Source organism: Hypanus sabinus, chromosome 9 (assembly GCF_030144855.1).
Source record: "Hypanus sabinus isolate sHypSab1 chromosome 9, sHypSab1.hap1, whole genome shotgun sequence".
Classification (NCBI taxonomy): domain Eukaryota; kingdom Metazoa; phylum Chordata; class Chondrichthyes; order Myliobatiformes; family Dasyatidae; genus Hypanus; species Hypanus sabinus.
The window spans coordinates 95,939,389-95,957,709 of record NC_082714.1 but is presented as its reverse complement, the minus strand read 5'-3'; the positions used below and the strand labels follow the sequence as shown (position 1 = coordinate 95,957,709).

Below are 18,321 nucleotides of genomic sequence, written 5' to 3'. Positions count from 1 at the left end.
GCTGGTTGGGAAGTCTCCCACCCGACCTTGGGTCCGATTCTTGGGCAGCCCTCACTTCCGTCTCTATTCTCCAGATCACCGAAGCAACAATATACGATCGAGGAGCAATGGGCTCAGGAATCGGCATTGCCATCGAATCCGTCGAATTGTCGGGAGAGAGTGTCGGCCTTGTTATTCTTGCTTCTCAGATGCTAAGTGAGGACGAACTGAAACAGTGTGAAGTAGAAAGCCTATCCGGATTGACAAAAAGTTTGCATTCTGAAGGGAGGAGACGTCCATCTATTCTGTCCAGATGAAGAAAATACGCTCTGCCTCCTCCAACCAGCGCTATTATTGGACTCCTTGACAGCTGGAGGTTCCCGGTTCCTCTGGGCTGGAGTCAGGTGAACGGAAAGAAAGGCACGGGGTGCAGTCGGCTGTCCGCAGAAGAGCGCTGAGAGAGGACAGTTGCAATGCCGCCATCGGATGCATCCATCCCGACTATGAAAGGCTGTGATGGCTCTGGGTATTGCAGAATTGGGATAGAGGTGGAACGTTGCTTTAAATCTGAAAATGCTTGGACGGCATCGTCTGTCCAGTGAAATGCTGCCGAGGACTTTGTGCTGAGAGCAATTATAGGAGCTGCGACAGAGTCGAAATTCCGGATGAAGTGGCAATAACAGATCGCAAACCACAGGAGGCGCCGTGTCCATTTGACTGTAGATGATTTGGGCCAATCTGCAATTGCTTGAAATTAACTAGGGTCCAATTGAACACTGGATAGGGTATATGTATATATATATAGATAGATAGATAGATAGATAGATAGATAGATAGATAGATAGATAGATAGATAGATAGATAGATAGATAGATAGATAGATAGATAGATAGATAGATAGATAGATAGATAGATAGATAGATAGATAGATAGATATAGGACAAAACTGACACCTGGTCTTTATAGAACTCACATTTATCGAGTTTGCCGTACAGGTTATATTCGGGGAGACGTCGGTGAGCTCGTCAGACATGCTGGAGGTGTTCCTGATGACAGCAGGAACGGATAAGGATGTCATATAAATATACAAACACAAACTGATTCAGGATGTCCCTGGGCACATCGTAAACTAAGGCCTGGAGTACAGCAGGGACGTTGCCCAGACCAAAGGTCATCGCCAGGTACTCATACAGGCCAGAGGTGTTGAAAGCTGCCTTACACTCAATCCCTTCTCTCGCGCAAACAAAATTGTAAGCATTGCGTAGATCAATTTTTTAAAATATGAAAAGCGCTCCTGGAGATGTTGGAATGCATCAGCCAGCAGGTGAAGAGAGTAGCAGTTCTTCACAGTGATGCTGTGCGGGGACGACAATCGATCAGGGGTGGAGCTTGCTATCTTTCTTGCTCGCAAAACGAATCCTGCTCCTACCGGCGATGTTGACAGACAGATAAACTCCATGGCCAATGCCTATGATGCATTCCACCGTGGCCGTTTCATGATCAGAGAGTGTAAAGATCCGTCCTCAAGGAGGACTCTTGACTGGTAGGAGGTCTATGGCTCACTCGTATGAAGATCGACATACTGAGCCAGAATCCCAAGTAGGTCGACATCTTTAGCTGACATAGTAGGGGATTCATGGAACGGTGCTTGAGCTGGACGCATACATGTCGACAGGATTGCAGGTGGCCACTTTTGGAGTCCTTTCAGAGACCAATCGATCCGTGGGTTATGTCGGGATGAAAAAGGGGAGACCAAATACTCGTGGCAGTCCAGGCGAATAAACTGGATAGGAGAGCTGTTCACTGTGGTTGCCTCAGAGGACATGTTGGAAGAGTTGGCTGGAAAGGTGGACCTGGCCAATGCCCAGAGGTGAACCGTCCAGCGACTTGACGTTGATCTTTCTCTTAATTCCTGTGTCGAAACTCTCCTCATTGACCTTACAGCTTGTCATCTCTTTCTAATAATTTTATATTATTTGCTTAGCAACAGAAGAACGCCAACCCCCTCTGCCTTCCTGTGTATTTTTGCGATACAATGTGTATCCTTGAACATTAAGCTTCCAGCTATAATATTTCAGCCATGATTCAGTGATGCCTAAAATATTACACTTGTAATTCTGCAACTGTACTACAAACCCGAGGAAATCTGCAGATGCTGGAAATTCAAACAATACACACAAAATGCTGGTGTAACACAGCAGGCAAGGCAGCATCTACAAGGAGAAGCACTGCCTACGTTTCGGGCGGAGACCCTTCGTCAGGACTAACTGAAAGCTAAGAGATTTGAAAGTAGTGGGGGGAGGGGGAAATGCGAAATGATAGGATAAGACCGGAGGGGGTGGGGTGAAGCAAAGAGCTGGAAAGGTGATTGGCGAAAGTGATACCGAGCTGAAAAGGGAAAGGATCATGGGACGGGAGGCCTCGGGAGACAGAGAGAATAAAAACAAACAACTAAATATGTCAGGGATGGGGTAAAAGGGGTGGAGGGGCATTAACGGAAGTTAATCCCATCAGGTTGGAGGTTACCCAGCTGGTATATAAGGTGTTGTTCCTCCAACCTGAGTTTGGATTCATTTTGACAGTAGAGGAGGCCATGTATAGACATATCAGAATGGGAAAGGGACGTGGAATTAAAATGTGTGGCCACTGGGAGATCCTGCCTTCTCTGGCAGACCGAGCGTAGGTGTTCAGCGAAACGGTCTCCCAGTCTGCGTCGGGTCTCACCAATATATAAAAGACCACACCGGGAGCACCGGATGCAGTATACCACACCGGCCGACTTACAGGTGAAGTGTCGCCTCACCTAGAAGGACTGTCTGGAGCCCTGAATGGTGGTGAGGGAGGAAGTGTAAGGGCAAGTGTAGCACTTGTTCCGCTTACAAGGATAAGAGCCAGGATGGAGATCGGTGGGAAGGGATGGGGGGACGAGTGTACAATGGATCCACGTAGGGAGCGATCCCTGTGGAAAGCAGAAAGAAGGGAGAGGGAAAGATGTGCTTGGCAGTGGGATCCCGTTGGAGGTGGCGGAAGTTACGGTGAATTATGCGTTGGACCTGGAGGCTGGTGGGGTGGTAGGTGAGGACAAGGGGAACCCTATCCCGAGTGGGGTGGAGTGCGGATGGGGTGCGGGCAGATGTGCGGGAAATGGGAGAGATGCGTTTGAGAGCAGAGTTGATGGTGGAAGAAGGAAAGCCCCTTTGTTTAAAAAAGGAAAATATCTCCTTCGTCCTGGAATGAAAAGCCTCATCCTGAGAGCAGATGCGGCGGAGACGGCGGAATTGTGAGAAGGGGATAGCATTTTTGCAAGAGACAGGGTGGGAAGAGGAATAGTCCAGTTAGCTATGAGAGTCCGTAGGCTTATAATAGATATCAGTAGATAAGCCGTCTCCGGAGATGGAGACAGAAAGATCAAGAAAGGGGAGGGAGGTGTCGCAAATGGACCAGGTAAATTTGAGGGCAGGGTGAAAGTTGGAGGCAAAGTTAATGAAGTCATCAAGCACAGCATGCGTACAGGATGCAGCGCCAATGAAGTCGTTGATGTAGCGAAAGAAAAGAGGGGGACGGATACATGGACTGTTCCACAAAGTCAACAAAAAGGCAGGCATAATTGGGACTCATGCGGGTGCCCATTGCTACACCCTTGGTTTGGAGGAAGTGGGAGGAGCCAAAGGAGAAATTATTGAGAGTAAGAACTAATTCTGTTAGACGGAGGACAGTGGTGGTAGAGGGGAATTGGTTAGGTCTGGAATCCAAAAAGATTCCAAGACTGGTGTCTCGGCCCGAAACGGCAACTGTTTGGCTCAACAGGGAAGGGTAAAGTCAGTCAATGTTGTAGTTATAGGATACTCAGTACTTAGGGGGACAGAAAGGAGATTCTATTACGCAAAAGGGACAGTAGTATGGTGTGTTTTCCTCCCGGGTGCGAGGGTCCAGGATGTATCAGAGCGGCTGCAGGATATTCTCAGTGGGGAGGGTGAACAGCCAGACGTCATGGTATTAGCACCAATGGCATAGGCAGGAAATATGAAGAAATCCTACGCAGTGAGTACATAGAGTTACAAGGACATCCTTGGACATAGAGTTACAAGGTAGCAGTCTCTGGATTAATCCCAGTGTCATGGGTTCGCGCAGTTAGGAATAGGGTGGTAGCACAGATGAGTAAGTGGATCCGGTGATTTTTGCAGGACATAGAGTTTCAAGTTCTTGAATCCTTTTGGGACCTTTTCTGTGGAAGGGGTGACATGGCCAAGAGTGACGGGTTGCACTTGAATTGGACGGCAACCAATTATCAGGATGAAAATGTAGATGTTTGGTTTAGTACATTTGCAGATGATACCACGATTGGTGGAGTTGTGGATAGTGCAGAAGACTGGCACAGAACACAGAGCAATACAGATCGGTTGCAGACATGGGCAGGGAATTGGTAGATGGACATTAACCCCGATAAATATGAGCAGTTGCACCTTTTTAGGGCAGATGCAATGAGACAGTACACTGTTAAGAGCAAGATCCTTGTGTTGCTGAACAGAGAGATCTTTTGATCCATGCTGGTTGCTTCTTAGATTGACTACATAGGTCGATAAGATGGTTTAAAAGGATTGTGGTATACTTGCTTTTGTTAGTCGAGGCATTGAGTTCAAAAGTCAAGAGGTTTTGTTCTAACTTTGTAAAACTCTGGTTAGGCCACATCTGGAGTATTTCATACAGTTCTGGTTGCCTCTTTACATGGAGGATTTTGAAGCTTTGGAGAGGATGCAGAAGAGGTTTACCAGGATGATGCCTTGTATAGAGTGCAGGTGCTATCATGAGAGGCTGGATAAACTTCGGTGGCTTTCTCAGGAGCGGTGGTGGCTGAGCGGAGACGTGATAGACATTTATAAATTATTGAGAAACATAGGTGGAGTAGACAGGAAGTACAGTATCTGTCTCCAGGATATAAATTTCTAATAGCAGAGGTCATGCATTGAAGTTGAGATGGAGTAGGTTCAAAGGGGATGTGTGGGGTAAAATATTCACTAAGAGAGTGGTGGATGCCTGGTAGGCACTGCCTGGTAAAGTGATAGAGGCAAATACTTTAGAGGTGGTGAAGAGACGGTTAGCTAGGCACATGCATATAAGAAAGATGGTGGTACTTGGTCATTGTATAGGTAGGAGGGAATCGTGTTAGAGTATTTTTGATTTACGTTTTAGCTGATTCATTAGAAGATTGTGGGGTGAATGTTTTTTATTGCATACTGTTCTAAGCTCTATTTTCGAAGTTTTTTTTCATAGGTGCTGCCTGACCTGCTGAATTCCTCTTGAATTTTATGGGTTATTCTATCAGATAGTTACTCTGATCAACCATTTTATACCCCCTTTGCCTAATATGCAATTCACTGCACTGCACTGTGCACACTTAAAAAACTTTTTTCTATTGTTGTTTTCATTACTGGTTTTATGCAATTGTGAACATTTTATTCAATACACCTACTTTAACCTCTTAGTTTATAATATACAATTTTTTATTCTTTATAATTTTGAATGGCTTATGTTTCTGTTGCGTGTCACGCCAACACATTACAGAATATTTCGAATGCATTTAAATATATATGACGAGAGAAGGTTGATGCTTGATCCTTTCACAGAAAGAAATCTGATGGAGAACGGAAAGATCGACATTTACGGGGATCGACAGAATAAGAGGTGATTTGACAGTAAGTGGCCCATCAGCGCCATGTTACTCGATGCAAATTTATTCAATGTACGTAGAGTAGCTGAATAAAGACAGAATACTGTAAACCTGCCGCTGTGTAGCTTCGTTATTATGAACTGTGTTACGCAGAATACAATTGTACCATGGTCACCAATAACAGGGAGCTTCTCCCCAGACTACACTCAACAGAAATTCAGGAACGGCATAGTAGGGAAAATTCTACACGGAATTATATGTTGCGAGCAAAGGACAATCGAAACAGTCATTACTGAAATTATTCAACATTGTCCTGGGTCCAGAAAGAGATATTACTATACCATCACATTGGACAAGAAACCTGCACAGACTAAATGAGGTTTCATAACATTATACAGGAGCGAACAATCTTCATGAGCTGCCAACTGGCGCAGTATTGCAGCTATTGCGCAGAGGCGAGTTCAGTGAGCTGTGGCTAACGCTGCAGGAATAATTTGACCCCAGATCCCTCGGATCCACCGCACTTGCAAATGCCTTACCATTCACAATCTATTTTGCCATTATATTTGACCGACCAAAATGAACCTCCTCAAACTTATCTCAGTATAAGTTCCATGAACATACCAGCCACTGAAGTAAGACTCACTGATCTATCTCTACTCCCTTTCTTGAATAAGTGAACAACATCTGCAACCCTCCAATCTTTCCGAACCTCTTCTTTCCCCATCGTTGATGGAAAGATCATTGACAGGGGCTCAGCAATCTCTTATCCCGCTTCTCACAGAGGTCGTGGGTACATCTCGTCCGGTCCCGGATTCTTATCCAACTTGAGGCTTTCCAAAAGTTCCAGCACATCCTCTTTTCTAACGTGTATATGCTCAAGCTTTTCAGCCCGTGTAAATCATCCCTACATTCGCCAAGATCGTTTTCCGTACTGAATAATTAAGCAAAGTATTCATTAAGTATCTCTACTATCTCCTCCGGTTCCATGCATACATTTCCACTGTCACACTTGATTGGTGTTATTTATTCACGTCTTATCCTCTTGCCGTTCACATACTTGTAGAATGCCTTAGCATTTTCTGTAATCCTGTTTGATGAGGTCTTCTCATGGCTCCTAATTTCATTCTTAAACTCCTGTCTGCTAGCCTTATAATCTTCTAGGTCTCTATCATTACCGAGTTCTTTGAAACTTTTGTGAGCTTTTCTTCTCTTCTTGACGAGATTGTCAACGGACTGTGTACACAACGGTTCCTCTACCCTTGCCCTGTCTCATCCGAACGTACCTGTGTAGAATACTACGCCAATATTCCCTGAAAAATTGCGACATTTCTACTGTGCATTTCCCAGAGAACATCTCTTTCCAGTTTATGTTCCCACGTTCCTGTCTGATAGCTTCATATTTCCCCTCGCTCCAATTAAACGCTTTCCTAACTTGCCTGTTCCCATCCCTCTCCAATGTTATGGTAAAGAAGATAGTATTATGATCACATCTCCAAAATGCTCTCCCACTTAGAGGCCTGACACCTGACCAGGTTCATTTCCCAATACCTGATCAAGTACAGCCTCTCCCCTTGTAGAGCTATCTATATATACATTGTGTTAGGAAAGATTCCTGAACAACCTAACAAACGCCACCCCACCTAAACCCCTCGATCAACTGAGATGCTAAACAATATTTGGGAAATTAAAATCTCCTACCACTACAACACTGTTATTCTTACAATTTTCAAGAATCTGTTCCTCAGTGTCCCTGTTACTGTCCGGTGTTCCGCAGAAAACCCCAGCAGAATTATTGACCCCTTCCTGTTTCTAACTTCCACCCTCAGAGCCTCAGTAGACCACCCCTCCATGACTCTTCTGCAGCCATGACACTATCTTTAATCAACAACTCCACGCCCCGAACTCCTTTGCTTGCCTCCCTGTTCCCGTGCACGGAACTAGACCGTGCGTCTCAATAGGGACACTTTCCATCGGATGCAGTCAGGTTAAATTGCCTATAGCATTAACACTCATCCCACCTACATCCACGAGATGTACGGTATTTAAAAGAGGTAGAATAGTGGTCTTTTGAAGCTTTGAGACTTACGGGTGAATTGATTAAGCGAATCTGTAACTCACATGATGGGAACGCTCAGGACACGGGAAACATCTTTGCAGTGTACTACTTCCTGGTGAGAGGTCCGGGATTGCTCAGAGAGCGGAGAATATCTGAACACGATGCAGTGAGGGAGGGGTTGAGGCGCAGAGCAAGTGGATGGTTAAGGATGAGCCGGATAAACAATTATGTGGGGTGGGTTGGAAAGTTGATCAGCAGAGGAAAAGGTGATGACGGGAGGTGACAGATGATAAGGCTGCAATTTTAAACTGCTAAACTAGAGAGTATCCTCACATCAGCCATTACACTCTGGTTTGGAGCAGCATCCCCTCACAAAATACAAAATCTACAGCGAACTGCCAGATGAACCGAAGGTGTCATTGGCTTCAGTCGATCATCACTGGAGGACTTGTATGTATCCCGGACACAGAAGCACAGTACACAGTATGTATCCCGGACACAGAAGCACAGTACACAGTATGTATCCCGGAAACAGAAGCACAGTACACAGTATGTATCCCGGACACAGAAGCACAGTACACAGTATGTATCCCGGACACAGAAGCACAGTACACAGTATGTATCCCGGACACAGAAGCACAGTACACAGTATGTATCCCGGAAACAGAAGCACAGTACACAGTATGTATCCCGGACACAGAAGCGAGCAGGAAAATCATTGCAGACACTCTCCATCTTGCCAACTGCCTTTTTACAGAAAGCCGTTGTGAAAAGTGTTATAGGCTATGCAAACAAATATATCATGCCATCTTAAGCATCTTAAAAGTTTCATCCCCCAGGTATTAAATGATTCTGCGGATGCTGGAAATTCGGAGTAGCTGATACAAAATGCTGGAGGAACTTATTAGGTCAAGGAGCATCTATTGGAAGGAATAAGCAGTCGAAGTTTCGATCGGAGAGTTTCTATAGATCCGGCCGGAGCTGGGGATTTCCATCATCATTTTGTTTGTGTTGCATCCCCAGGCTATTAATCTGATCAAATATTTGTAATAACCCCCACATCTCTATCTATTACTTCAGTAACTGCACTGCACTGTAAATACTTTAAACCCTTTAATGTTGCTACCATTATACATAGATGCTATTTATGTATTTGTGCATATTTTATTCACGTACTGAATTTAATTTCTAATTTTAATTTTGTAAAATTATTCCTTATAATTCTAGAATGTTTCCTTACATGTCACGCCAACGCACCACAGCAAATTCCTATTGCATTGCACTGTATGTGGTGATTAATGTTGATTATTGGTCCTGGAAGATCGAGTACACAGAGATCGGCATTGATAAGAAGGGGCGGATAAACGGTTTAAACTGGCTTGACTGAAAGTCTATATACGATAATTCAAGCATGTCATGTTACTCGCCACTAATACATTCGAGGCACAAAGAGCAGTCGAATAAAGAGAGATCTACTGTAAACTCGCCGCGGAATTTGCTCTTTATTAAGTGCAAATTATATTACGTTGCAAAACTCAAATCACAATACAGTCAACGTCCCCTGATCAATCTCTCCTCATTCTACAAACAGCAGAAATTCAGACACAGCATAGTAAGAAGCATTCTAAATAAGATTACGCGTCGCAAACGATGGGTGATCAAAAAATTCATTTCTAAATTTATTAAACATTTTATTAGTTCCCAGAAACGGACATTTGCTACAGAATTGCATTGCAGAAGGCGGCTGCACAGCCCCAGTGCGGGTTTCACTGCGTTGGTGAGCTGCCACCCGGTGGGGCCTCACTGCGCACAGGCGGATGAAGAGATGGTGTTGCGCAGCGGCGAGCTCAGCGAGCTGTGGCTCACGCTGCAGGAACAGCTCGAACCCTTGTTTCAGGCAGCGGCGGGTACCCGCAGGTAACTGCTCAGCTTGTAGATCTGGTCGGTGTCCAGGGACACGGCGCCTGTCGTCACGCCGCTCTCTGTCTCGACGCCATCCACGCTCCAGCGCAGCGCGACCAAGCCAGGCTTAAAACCGCTCACGAGGCAGGAAAGAGTGGCAGAACCTGAGCCGGTCTCCTCCGGGGAGGGAGGGAGCAGGAGGACAGAGGGCTTTCTGCTCTCGCTACCTGTGTGAGAAAGGTGGTGGGAAGACGAGAAAAAATCATCATTGACCTGTACATTTCCTAAATAGAGCCACACACTGACCGAACTCCCGTCAGACCATGATTATAATGCACCAACTATACAAACAATCAGAGAAAAGTTGGGTACAGAATGCGACCTTTCGACACATTGACAGACGCTGTCATGGAATTGTTGCCCATTCCACAGGCCTGGTACTGGTAAATTGCTGCCACCCTCAGGTCAGGTCTGATAATTTTCAAACATTTGATGCCGTCTCTTTCGTTCTCTTTGCTGAAGGAGGAACCTGGTGGTGGGGGGGGGGGGACAGTGTAGAGTGTGGGGTGAGTGGGTTGGGGGAAGACACCTAGAAATTCCAAAATCTAAATTCCATCTATTATTTCAGCTTTAGCTGTTGACAGAGGGGGTCGCCCCGGGATTGGAGTGGCAATGGCGATATCGATATCTCCCCGTCCAATAAGGCAGCACGAAATGGGGAAGATACAGAAAGGGTCAGCGGGATGAGCGTGTTTTCTGTGTGACATCTTCAATGTCTACTACTATCCTTCATTGTATTTGACGATACTGACGCATTTCCCTGTCACAAACTACGACAGCGTTGGTTTTTAACGTACCATGCCAGTTAACACTGGTTTGGACGATTACCTTCCATTAAATTTAGTGTTGAGAGCGGGAGATAAGTTGGAGGCTTTTGCAAAATGAGGACGGGATTAACGGGTTAAAAGAGGGGAATTTCGAGTTGTGCTGCCTGGTGCTGAAAATTTCAATGGATGAACCAAACGTAGAAGTAATTCACAAAATTGAACAATCGTGTTGGCCCGAGGACCTGAACGGACTATCATGCCGAGCTGAGTGTGCGGGTTCTGCCTTGAAGAGACAGACGATACTTGCGCCAGTGTAGAGCCATCGAGCAACACAATTGAAATGGGGATTCCGTCGGAAGCATAATTTGATATAGAACGAGAGGATTACTTACTCTTTATCTCCAGGATCGTCCCCGGTCCATAGAACCAACCCACGCCACTTCCCCACACTCTGCAGTAATAGACGGCCGAGTCGCCGGTCTCCAAGCTGCCGATGGTCAGGATGTGACTGTTGGCGGAGGTGTCTCTGGACGGTTGGAAACGTTCAGTGATGCCGGGTCCTCTGTAAATGTTATTGCTTGTGCCATGATATATTACTCCCTCCGGTCTCTTCCCGGGACGATGTCGGTCCCAACCAAAATCGTAACTTGCAACGTTTCCGTTCTGTATCCGGCACTCTAAGCTGGCAGTCTGTCCCGCGGAGAAAGGATCAGACATTGATGTCTGATTCAGGACTGGGACCGCCAGGAAACCTGAAATAAGACACCATAAAGCAAACAGGTGGCTTGCAGCCTTCAGAAGTGTTATCGATCGCTGAAGACACGCAGCTGTCAAAGCTTCAACGAATTTCTTTGCAGATAATTCGTGCGTTAACAAACCCGCCTCTCACCTGGTAAATGGACCATTAGAGCCCACAGGAGATGCAGAACTGGCGACATTCCTTCGGTCAGCGAACGACCTAACATCCAACCGTGCGCTGTTGTGCAAACACCGGGAGCGGCTTCGGTTCTGGTGCCTGCAAACTGGATACCCCGGGCTCTTTATTAACCGGAGATGTTGATGAGTGGGAGGGGGTAGAGGCAGGGTGGGGGCGGAGATTGACGACCTGTTCTCTGGAATCTACTGTTTGCGAATTCCATGATCGTAAAAAGATTAATCTCTACCTTCAAAATATTTCTGTTTAGCTGTGTTATGTCAAAGATCCAAGTCAATCCGTTCTGATCAATATCTATGAAAGGGATTATGCTGGATATTAGACGTTCGATTGACGGCTGCAGTTAGCAAGATGAAGCAGCTAACGTGTGTTCAGCGAACAAGCTGGCCTACTCTCTACGAAATATCACTCTAACCGTCTTCAGAACAGACATTAATGCACTGACACAGTTCCTGCATTTGGAAATCCACGACATAAACATATTGTTACTTTCCCTTTGTGTGAGGATTTAAATAAAGCTGATCGCTAAAATTCATAGTTTATTTTCATAATTTGCAGGCATTCACAGTAGAACAATGACATGCAACGGAACCAATGAGAACCACAGGAAGACTGACAAACATGTGCAAAAGAAGACAAACTGCTAAAATAGAAAAACATATGACAATAATTTTCATTACAAATAAATATATAATAATGATAACATGATTGTAGAATCTTTGAAAACGAGTAGAACAAAATTTATAAAAGAATCGATGAAAACCTACACATGAAATGTGACAAGTCATCAACGTTGAGTAGGCAAACTGAGCAAATACAATAATAATTATTATTATTATCATTAATAGAGGGAATTGAAAGACTGGCACAGGAACAAGGACTACGTTGTCTCGATAGTATTTTCTACAAGTGGTGTCATTCCAACACAATCGCACTAAACCATTAAAGCTACTCAGTAATATCTTTGTAAATCTTCAGAAAGCCACAATAATAAACAGCACTAGATGTTCTTAGTAATTCACAAATGTGCATGCTTGGATATACCTGTACCTTAGGTCTTACTAACGAAAGCTGGGAAAATTAGATGTAAATAATAATAATAATAATAATAATAATAATAATAATAATAAATCAATAAAGAGAGAGAGAGACGGACATACAGACAGGCAGACAGACAGAGAGACTGATACATAAATAATTTCACTCATAATCAAAACGGAGCGATTCCACAACCTATGCACTAAAGCTTCAAGGCCTCCATGAATTGGAGAGTCCTTGATGTTGTCCATAGATTGTGTAATCAGACAGTTTTGATTATGAGTGAAATTATCCAAGGTAAAAAATGGACCATCAGAGTCGATATTCTATTTTAAGATTCATTTTCTGTAGGTATTTAGGGTGTGTGTGTGTGTGTGTGTGTATTTTCTAAATAAATAAATACATACATACATACATACATACATACATAAAGGCATCCGTTCGTCTCGAGAGACCAAAGATTTGCGCTTTGGAAATTTTTCAAGGCGCAAACATGGGCAGGGTTGTATGGGTGACGGGCAGTTGCCCAGACAAACCTGGTGGTGATCATGGGGCCAACTCATGTATTGGCCCTACGATAAGCACCCTGAAAACAGTTGGCGCTTTGGACCTGTAGTGTGAGTATGTACAAAATGATTAACGACATCAGTTGGCCTTTCGGTCACTGGACTATCAGGCCTCCCCTACAATTAAATAACACTGCAGGTAACAATTTTCCTGTGTTCCACGTTTCTGCACTACATCTGTATGTATCAATTCCTCTTGTATCTAAGGATCCCTCAAATCACTTCTTGAATATACTTAGCGACTGATCATCAGGTTCACAGAAAAATAAGACTTCTTCCTGATTTTGGTCCGGATTGACACAAGTTGTGTTTTGATACATTGACACTCGATTCTAAATACCCCAACCAGGAAAATTATTACCGCTGTGTATCCATCGTTTCTACCCTGTTGTTTTAGTTAGATGGCCTCCCGTTGAAAAAAAAAAGCACACACAGTCCCGGTCTACATTATTCTTTTATACGGTAATTAACAGTATTAATCATTGACATATTCGCTTCGTCAGTGATTTCACATATCCTGCCCGGGAAGATCCGACCCTCGCACGGTATTCCAATTCTCATCATACCAGCTCCCTTTATTTTTGCAACAAGACATCCGCCATGGACAGTCGCAAACCCATCTGCAAAAGGAGGAGGTTTGGGCAAGGGTCGAGCAAACCCATCCCGTAAAAACCCAGAGCTAAGAAATGCCAACAGAATCTCGAGAACCCTCATTCCTAGAAGAACAATGACATTGGCCGATAAGACGTATGAAGTCGTGTGGTGACTCTGGCGTGCTGCTGTCGGCAGCCTTTGCTCCAGTAGGGTTGATGGGCTGAGAAGGAAGCAGGCACTATTGTTTAACGCTGAAGTGCACATGAGAACACTCCAATGCAAGCTTTTCTTCTATTGCTTGCTTTATTGTATCTACGTATTAACTTTAAGAGATCCGTATAAAAGCACACAAGCCTTGGGTTTCACATAATCTGGTGGCAGGAGTGGGTGTTGGGTCGTGGGGTTGAGCTCCCACTACATATGATGTGGTCCTAATGGTGTTCGTGCGAGATACCCGCTGACCACCAAGTTTAGATTCTGGACCACGGGATGGTTAACTGCTAAGCGCGCCGTGAGCGTTTCAACTTACAGGATATTCTAATATTCTATTAATCCAATGCTTCACTATTGGTTATTAAGAGACAAAGGCGGCCTGCTGGCACCTTTATCACATTTGCTTTGGCCACATAGGACTCGTTAGCTCTGGTTGCCAGCTGATCTACGAGAAGGAACCTCTAATCTCAGACTTCCACTACCTTGCGAGAATACCCACTCATGGGGAAGACTTCGGGAGTAAACCCTGAGGAAATCTCTCAAGCTGGAGTCCCTCAGACAGTCCTATGTTGAGTTCAACGCTGACTAGCAACTCCTGCAACGCCACGTGCCAAAGTGCATAGGCTGCATAGAGTGAGGGAGCCTGCTGTATGGGGAACAGCTGGCTCTGTATATCATACTGCCCAGGTTTGTGTATACAACTTAGACAACTAGGCCGAGTTGAACTTGAACAGGGTAGAGCCTCAAAAGATGCAGTCTCGAGATTTTCAAATTCGTGCCCTTACTATTGATTAGCAATACACAATGCTATTGTATCTGCAAAAGTAGATGATCTTATGTTTAGCCGCATGTCTTAACGCGGCCGGGCTACGAAATGCATTTGTATCTAAATTTCCTTAAAAGCTGTTCTTTATACGCTGCTCCCTCATTTAAGCATGTCATATAAACTGTGACCAGCAAGAAGTATTAAAGTGATTGTAAACACATAAGAAAATAAATAATACAGAGAACCTGGTGAAGGGTGGTTGTTTTTCGTCATACACACCAGTTCTCATCAAAGTTAACGTCAAAGTAAATTTATTTAGAAACTGGAAGTATTTCCCTTTAATGTTACCTCGAGATCCATCAGTTCAGATTTGAGGTCGTCGACGTTATCTACGTTGGTTCAGTAACCTGATGTTTGCAGGGTAACAACTCAATCTGAACCTGGTGCTGTAAGACCTACGGCTCCTGTACCTCCTGCCCGGTGGCAGCAGCGATAAAAGAGCACGGCCTGGGTGGCAGATTATTGTGGATGAAGAGGTTGAGGGATACCGAGAAGGCAGAAGAGTAGAATTGAAATTGATATCAACGATGATTACGGTAAAGGTTTAGAAGGCGAAGAGGTGTGATTGGAGCAAAGGGTCAAAAACCACTCCTATATTCTATTGTTTGATACAAATGGAGCAAGACCTTATGCTAAATTCAAATAAAATATTCTATTTATTCGGGACAATCACTAATTAACAGCTATTTTACTGTTTTTGTGACTCAACCTGAATTATCACACATGTTGTTACCTTCAGAAATCGCACCAGTTCAGGCCTATTGTATTGCTGTGTCTCAAGTACCGTGTCAGCCCGTTAGCGTTCCATTAGCGCATTACCGGTGAATGTGCCGTATTGCCGCCTATTGAGTTCAACTCTCTTTCATCTCTCTCTACCTCCCCTACCCCAGCCGCTCTTTCACACACACACATCTATACATTTATATACATCTAATGCCCTTCCCTTGGACAACATCGGTGGCGTAGAGAGGGGAGACTTGCAGCTTGGGCAATTGCCGGTCTACCATAAAAAATAAACCTTGCCCAGACTTGCGCCCTGGAAACTTTCCAAGGCGCAAATCCATGGTCTATCGAGACTAACGGAGGTCTACAACATTTATATACCTAAACCAGCCATAGGGTAGGGAATATCAGGATGTTTTAGTCATATAGGGACATGAAAGCCAATCCCTGGCTGCATTGAAGGCAGAGATTGATAAGTCATTGATTGTTCAAGGTAACAGGGAAAAGGCAGAAGAATTTGATTGAGGAAATTAATGATGAAATGACGGAGGACTCTTGATGGGACGCTTGACCTGATCTATTCCTCGATCTTGTCATCTGATATAACGGTAAGAAGACCACAATTCTGCTTCTTCAGTTATTTATTTATTGAGTTCCAGCAAATCCAGCTGCTTATACGCCGTATCTTCCGGTTCACACACGTTACTGAGTGTATTCTATTTTAAGAACCAAGCATATCTCTGAGATAAAATTTGATAATGAGAATTCTAGAACAGCTTTTGTTAATTTGCATTTCACTCTCCGAGATGTCAAGTCAGCACTGCAGTATGGATAAACATACTGATTTCGCCATTAGCAATGAGGGAAACTGTCATGTTCTCTCTCCCTCCCAGCCTTCCCAGTCTCTCTCTCTCTCTCTCTCTCTCTCTCTCTCTCTCTCTCTCTCTCTCTCTCTCTCTCTCTCTCTCCCTCTCTCTCTCTCTCTCTCTCTCTCTCTCTCTCTCTCTCTCTCTCCCTCTCTCGCTCTCTCTCTCTCTCTCTCTCTCTCTCTCGCTCTCTCTCTCTCTCTCTCTCTCTCTCTCTCTCTCTCTCTCTCTCTCTCTCTCTCTCATTATCTCCCACTTTCTACAGTCCACTCTCCACTTCCGCTTTAAAAGGGTGAGCTTAACTGTGTAAACCTTCAAATCTGCGGGACCGAGACGAATCTACTGCATCATTGCTTACGGAAATTTGCTCAGGACGTCGTCAGCAGACGGTGTTTATCAGTGCCAGATATTTCTAGAAACAAACTATATTTCTATTTTTCCCGAGTACGTTTTGCTCTGCCGGTATAACGAACGACGAAACCTGACTTTCACGGGAAACAACGATTATCGAGTCCTCTCCTCCCTTCCCATGTCAACCCGTAGATTGCTCTCACTCCAGCGCCAACCTGCCGTCCTCAGTTGTGGTGCATTGAATTTCTGTCGATTCTTCGTTCCTCCAACGTTTCGGCGCAATTTAGTCCCTGACCTAACGTTTGGTTCTCTTGCGATCATCTGTCAGCGATTTTCCTGATATACACAAACTGGTTTGCAACACACTTCTTACCTATATTGTCAGTATAATACTCTGCTTTATCTCGGTGGTAAATGTGAAGATAAGACTTCATGTCCCATTTTATGTTATTTATATCTCGCTGAGCGATGGTGATTATATCCTGATACACACCACTATCGGAGATGAGAGGGTTATATTTAAAACATAATTGGATTGGTCAGTCTGATTTCACTGTAACTGAGTTGCTCTCACACGAGGAGGAAGGTCCTGGTAATGATTTATGTCCCCATCACCACACTTCAGGCCTACAATATTTCTACAGCAGAGGAGACATTTTTCCTTCTATTCTCACAAGTCTGCATCAGAAATTCGTTTCAGAGCGAGGGGTTCGTCTTTCTGTAGCCCCACAACCCACAACTATCTCGCCAAAGGCCTTTGCATCTACTGAGCTTGAATATTTTATCCTCAGATTTAATTGCCCAACCAATCGAGATTGTGTTTGAGATGTAAAGCGGTACGCTCTTTGTTTATTAAAGCAGCCTCCTTAACCATCTAACCCTCTTTCATTCCTTACATATTTTTACGGTCCATGTTTCTGACAAACCCTATCGAGTGCTTCCTTACGGGGTTCGTTGTCAATATTGGATTATTTACAGCCGAAGTAAGTTGGTTCGTTCTGATTTCAAACTCAAGTTCAGTTTCAAGTTTGTCATCTGACTTGCTATATACCCAAGCAAATGAAACTAGGTTCTACCGAATCACTGCACACCCACAAAACATACATCACACACAACACATAAAACAAACTATTACCACAAATAAGTTCATAATATATATATTTCAATATGCACGTAGGGCGCACCACAGTTACAAGTAAACAGCCCAGTGCCACAGTGACGTGTATGGTAATATTCCTACTGGAAATTTCAGAATTTCACCTCATAATCACTTACAGTTCCGTGGATATTTAAAAATGTTCTAAAGATAAACACTCATCCAAGTCAATCACAGTGCGAGCAGAGTCAAGGCGCTTTGTCTGTCCCCTGAAAGAGACGCTTACACAAATATGTCCAGTCGACCTGCATGGCACTGAAGCTAATGCGGGGTTTCCTTCAATGGCACTGAGGGCAAGGCTGTGAGCTGGCTCCCATAGTAAGGACAGAGAGCTCAGGCCTGTTTAGCTTACAATTGAAAATGAGAGATGACCAAGATTATAAGACCATAAGACATAAGATCATCCGTGGCTTATTCATTATCCTTCTCAACCCCATTCTCTTGTCTTCTCCCTGTAACCTTTGACACACTAATGAAATAAGAACCTATCAACCTCCGCTTTGAACATCCCAATCACCTGACCTCTGCAGTCACAATGGCAATGAAGTTCACAGATCCTCTACCCTTCGACTAAATCAATTTGTCCTCTTCTCAGTTCTAAAGCTTGTATTGTGAGATT

General features: G+C 44.3%; 1 gene segment (V, D, J or C); it reads right to left on the bottom strand.

The window, feature by feature from the left end:
- Positions 1–9,599: 9,599 nt before the first annotated feature.
- On the bottom strand, positions 9,600–11,373 carry LOC132398880 (immunoglobulin lambda variable 5-37-like). The segment is given in 3 exon segments: positions 9,600–9,835; positions 10,828–11,187; positions 11,325–11,373. Coding segments are annotated over 3 exon segments (645 nt in total).
- Between the last annotated feature and the right edge of the window lie 6,948 nt (positions 11,374–18,321).